This window comes from Nicotiana sylvestris, chromosome 9, assembly GCF_000393655.2.
Source record: "Nicotiana sylvestris chromosome 9, ASM39365v2, whole genome shotgun sequence".
NCBI lineage: Eukaryota > Viridiplantae > Streptophyta > Magnoliopsida > Solanales > Solanaceae > Nicotiana > Nicotiana sylvestris.
The window spans coordinates 133,304,089-133,309,128 of record NC_091065.1 but is presented as its reverse complement, the minus strand read 5'-3'; the positions used below and the strand labels follow the sequence as shown (position 1 = coordinate 133,309,128).

General features: G+C 45.3%; 1 protein-coding gene across 1 annotated transcript; it reads left to right on the top strand.

Moving 5' to 3' along the window:
- The first annotated feature begins 343 nt into the window (after positions 1-343).
- Positions 344-4,091, top strand: LOC138878254 (uncharacterized). Its single transcript, XM_070157920.1, has 6 exons — positions 344-461; positions 746-1,097; positions 1,536-1,920; positions 2,614-2,708; positions 2,984-3,260; positions 3,570-4,091. The coding sequence occupies exons 1-6, from the start codon at positions 344-346 to the stop codon at positions 4,089-4,091; spliced, it is 1,749 nt and encodes a 582-aa protein (XP_070014021.1).
- The last annotated feature ends 949 nt before the right edge of the window (positions 4,092-5,040 follow it).

Sequence of the window (5,040 nt, the reverse complement as noted above, 5' to 3'; positions counted from 1 at the left end):
CCCCATCTAAATGGATAAACAAAAGTATGGTTTCTTTATTCATATCGAGGTGGGTAGGAAGTGTATGGTAAGGCTTGCTCAGTTGGGTTCACTCGATTGAGCGCCGGTCGCGCCTCCCGAGGTTGGGGTGTGACAAACTTAGTATCAGAGCCTAAGGTTTTTAAGTGTCCTAGGATGTCACGGAGCCGTGTCTAGTAGAGTCCTTCTTATTGGTGTGTAGTCGACCATATCTATAAGTTAGAGGCTACTTGGTCATTTAGGAATAACACCCTTCTTTGGTATTCTGGATCGTGCGGTGAAACTGTTCCCTCTCTAATTAGTGCGTTGTTCTATCTTTCAGTAAATGACACCTAAGAAGAAAGCGAGAATTGGCCAAGGAGCCAATGCCACCTCAAAAGTGGCTGATGAATCATTGCTTGATACTACGGGTGAGGGTAGTCGCCCTGCTATTACCCTGCCTGGTACTCCTATTCTAGAACAGACTACCCAGTTCCTGCACCTGCGGGGGATACTACTATCCCTCCCATTAATACTCCTATCACGCCTCCAGCCCCAACTTCCGATTCTGGTATCTCTGATGGGGATCTTAGGGGAGCTATTTAGATGTTGACTCAGCGAGTAGCCTCCCAGGCCTAGAGGTCAAATGCTGTACGTAGTTCATCTAGCCAGCAAGAGGATTCCACTAGTTCCAGGGTAAACAGATTTCTTCAGTTAGACCTTCTAGTGTTTTCGGGTGCCAATCCAGAATATGGCCCTCAGGATTTTATTGATGAGATGCACAAGACTTTCAGGGTTATGCGTGCAACTGAGATAGAGGGAGTAGAGTTGGCTACCTACCGCCTGAAAGGGGTGGCCTATGCGTGGTTTGAGTTATGGGAAGATTCCCTCGAGGAGGGGTGCCCTCCGGCGAGGTGGGGCGAGTTCGCTGATGCCTTTATTGACTATTTCTTGCCCGCTGAGACAAGGGCAGCCCGTGCGGTAGAGTTTGAAAATTTAAGGCAAGGTAACAGAAGTGTGTGGGAGTACCACATGGTGTTTGCTCGCTTGTCCAAGTATGCCATTTATATGTTGCCCACAATGGAGGGCAGGGTGCGCCGGTTTGTTTAGGGCCTTAATTCTTTAACCATTAATGAGGCTTTTACGGCTGCATTGAATTCCGACATGAATTATGGGAAGATGGTAGCGTTTGCCCAGGCCACAGAGAACCGTAAATTAAAGAACAGAATGGAGAGAGAGGGTAGCAGCAAGGCCCGGTCTACGGGCAATATGGGAGAGTCACTAGGTGGGGGAAGATCAAATTTCAGGGGAGGATCATCAGGGCCTTCCCAGTCTATTGCATAGTCTTCAGCCAGTGCACAGCCGTCAGGGTCCAGCCAGCAGCAATGGAGTCGTTTCAGGCCCGGTCAGGGCAGCAGGGGATCCCATCAGCGGGGTTGGTCAGGAGAGAGGTTCCAGAAGCAGCAGAGGTCCCCGTGCCCCAGGTGCGGGAAGATGCACTTAGGGACTTGCTATCTAGAGTTACCTATATGCTATAGATGTGGGATGAGGGGTCATATTCAAAGGCATTATCATGCATCTCACCAGGGAGTAGGTAGGGGCACAACACATTCATCCGGTTCAGCAGTTGCTACATTTTCAGCCCCCTCTCCAGCTCAAGGTCCCCCAGCACCTGCAGGGCAAGGTGCAGTTAGGGATGGTGCACAGAGTTTAGGAGGGCCCAACCGGTTATATGCTATGAGTGGGCGCCAGACTGCAGGGACTTCCCCAGATGTTGTTACAGGTACTCTGACTGTCCAATCTTATGATGTGTATGCACTTATTGACCCCAGTTCCACCCTGTCCTATGTTACCCCTTTTGTTTCTATGGAATTTGGGATAGAACTAGAGCAGCTTCATGAACCTTTCTCGGTATCTACTCTGGTTGGTAAGTCAATTTTGGCTACTTGAGTTTATAGAAGTTGTGTTGTCACGGTGCGTGGTAGGAATACCATGGACGATCTTATTGAACTTGGGATGGTGGATTTCGATGTAATAGTGGGAATAGATTGGCTCTATTCATGTTTTGCCAAGCTTGATTGTCGAACTAAAACTATAAGGCTTAAGTTTACTAATAAGCCCGTGGTTTCATGGAAGTGAGATAATGTAATGCCTAAAGGTCGGTTTATTTCTTACCTTAAGGCCGGAAAGATGATCAAGAAGGGGTGTATCTATCATTTAGTCCATGTTACGGACACTGATGCTGAGGCACCTAGACTTATATCCGTACCTGTTGTGAATAAATTTTCGGATGTCTTTCCAGATGAGCTCCCTGGGGTTCCACCAGATAGGGAGATTGACTTTGGGATCGATGTGATGCCAGGCACGCAGCCTATATCAATTCCACCTTACAGAATGGCACCGGGGAAATTGAAAGAGCTAAAGGAACAATTGAAGGATTTGCTAGAGAAGGGTCTCATCCGGCCGAGTGTGTCGCCATGAGGCGCACCAGTCTTGTTTGTAATAAAGAAAGATGGATCGTTACGGATGTGTATTGACTACCGGCAACTCAACAAAGTCACAATCAAAAATAAATATCACCTTCCTAGAATAGCTGACTTGTTTGATCAATTGCAGGGTGCTGTGTGTTTTTCAAAGGTTGACTTGCGGTCCGGGTATCATCAATTGAAGATAAGGGAGCAGGATATTCCAAAGACAGCTTTCAGGACTCAGTATGGGCACTTTGAATTTCTGGTAATGTCTTTTGGGCTAACAAATGCCCCCGCAGCTTTCATGGATCTTATGAATCGAGTCTTCAAGCCATTTCTAGACTCCTTTGTCATAGTATTCATTGATGATATTCTCGTATATCCCGAAGTTAAGAAGATCATGCTAACCATCTTAGGGAAGTTCTGCAAACCCTTCAGCAACATCAATTGTATGCTAAGTTTTCGAAGTGTGAATTTTGGCTTGAATCCATCACGTTCTTAGGTCATGTCGTCTCCAGGGAAGGAATTATGGTTGATCCTCAAAAGATTGCAGTAGTGAAGAATTGGCGTAGACCTACCACTCCAACTGAGATTCGTAGTTTCTTAGGCTTGGCTGGGTACTACAGGAGGTTTGTTGAGGGGTTTTCTACTCTTGCTTCTCCATTCAATAAATTGACCCAGAAAGCAGTTAAGTTCCAGTGGTCCGATGCTTGTGAAAGGAGCTTTCAGGAATTGAAATCAAGACTAACTACAACGCCAGTGTTAACCCTACCAGAGGGTACAGAGGGATTTGTGGTATATTATGATGCTTTCAGGATCGAGCTTGGGTGTGTGTTAATGCAACACAACAAGGTTATAGCCTACGCTTCTAGGCAACTCAAGAATCATGAAAAGAACTATCCAACTCATGACTTAGAGCTTGCGGTAGTGGTGTTTGCACTAAAGATTTGGCGACATTATTTGTATGGGGTCCATGTGGATGTATTTACGGATCATAAGAGCCTTCAATATATTTTCAAGAAGAAAGAGTTGAATCTGAGGCAAAGAAGATGGCTAGAGTTACTCAAGGACTATGACATTGATATTCTCTATCACCCGGGAAAGGCTAATGTTGTGGCAGATGCACTTAGTAGAAAATCAATGGGAAGTTTAGCTCATTTGGAGGCCCATCAGAGGCCGTTGTCTAGGGAGGTTCACCAGTTAGCTAATTTGGGAGTTTGCCTTGCGGACTCTAATGAAAGAGGGGTAATTGTGCAGAATAGGGCTGAATCATCGCTTGTGGAAGAGGTTAAAGAGAAGCAATTTGTGGATCCGTTGTTAGCACAACTAAAAGAGGGGATTCTCAAACACAAAACCATAAATTTTTCCTTTGGCATGAATGATGGTACCCTACGGTACCAAGACCGCCTATGTGTTACTGATATTGACGGTCTTTGGGAAAGGATCATGGCAGAAGCTCACACTTCCAAGTATTCCGTGCACCCAGGTTCCACGAAAATGTATCATTATCTCAAGGAAATTTATTGGTGGAATAACATGAAGAAAGATGTGGCGAACTTTGTGGCAAAATGTCCGAATTGTCAGCAAGTAAAGGCCGAACACCAAAGGCCCGGTGGATTGGCTTAAAGCATAGAAATTCCAATGTGGAAATGGGAGATGATCAACATGGATTTTATGGTAGGGTTACCACACACTCCGTTCAAGTTCGACTCAATTTGAGTGATTGTTGATCTACTCACAAAGTCAGCGCACTTCCTGCCAGTCCAATTTACCGACACAGCGGAACGGTATGCTCAGTTGTATATCAAAGAAATAGTCAGGTTACATGGCACTCCAATCTTAATCATTTCGGATCGAGGGGCTCAGTTCATAGCCAACTTTTGGAAGAAGTTTCAGTAAGGTTTGGGTACGCAGGTAAATCTTAGCACAACTTTTCATTCACAAACCGATGGTTAAGCAGAGTGGACTATTCAGACGCTTGAAGACATGTTGCGCGCTTGTACTCTTGATTTCAAGGGTAGTTGGGATAACCATTTGCCACTCATAGAATTTGCTTACAACAACAGCTTCCATGCTAGTATCCATATGGCACCATTCAAAGCACTGTATGGTAGGAGATGTAGGTATCCCATTGGGTTGTTTGAGGTTGGAGAAGCGGAATTGATAGGGCCGGACCTCGTGCATCAGGCCATGGAGAAAGTCAAGATTATTAAGGAGAGATTGAAAACTGCTCAGAGTCGCCAAAAATCCTATTCGGATGTGTGTCGCAGAGATTTAGAGTTCAAAGAAGATGATTGGGTATTTCTGAAGGTTTCCCCTATGAAGGGCATCATGCGATTTAGAAAGAAGGAAAAATTGAGTCCGAGGTTTGTCAAATCGTACAGAATCATTCAGAGGATTGGTCAGGTGGCATACAAGCTCGAGCTGCCACCCGAGATGTCAATGGTACACCCGGTCTTTCATGTGTCCATGTTGAGAAAGGTAGTGGGAGATCCGTTCTCTATTGTGCTAGTTGAGACTATTGAGGTTAATGAAGAGCTGTTATATGAAGAAGTTCCAATTTCCATTCTTGATA

Coding starts and splice junctions, on each gene's coding strand:
- LOC138878254 (XM_070157920.1), top strand. CDS start 344: ATGACACCTAAGAAGAAAGCGAGAATTGGCCAAGGAGCCAATGCCACC. Junction 1,921..2,613: donor CTTTCTCGGTATCTACTCTG/GTTGGTAAGTCA, acceptor GATCAATTGCAG/GGTGCTGTGTGTTTTTCAAA. Junction 2,709..2,983: donor AAGACAGCTTTCAGGACTCA/GTATGGGCACTT, acceptor TGTCGTCTCCAG/GGAAGGAATTATGGTTGATC.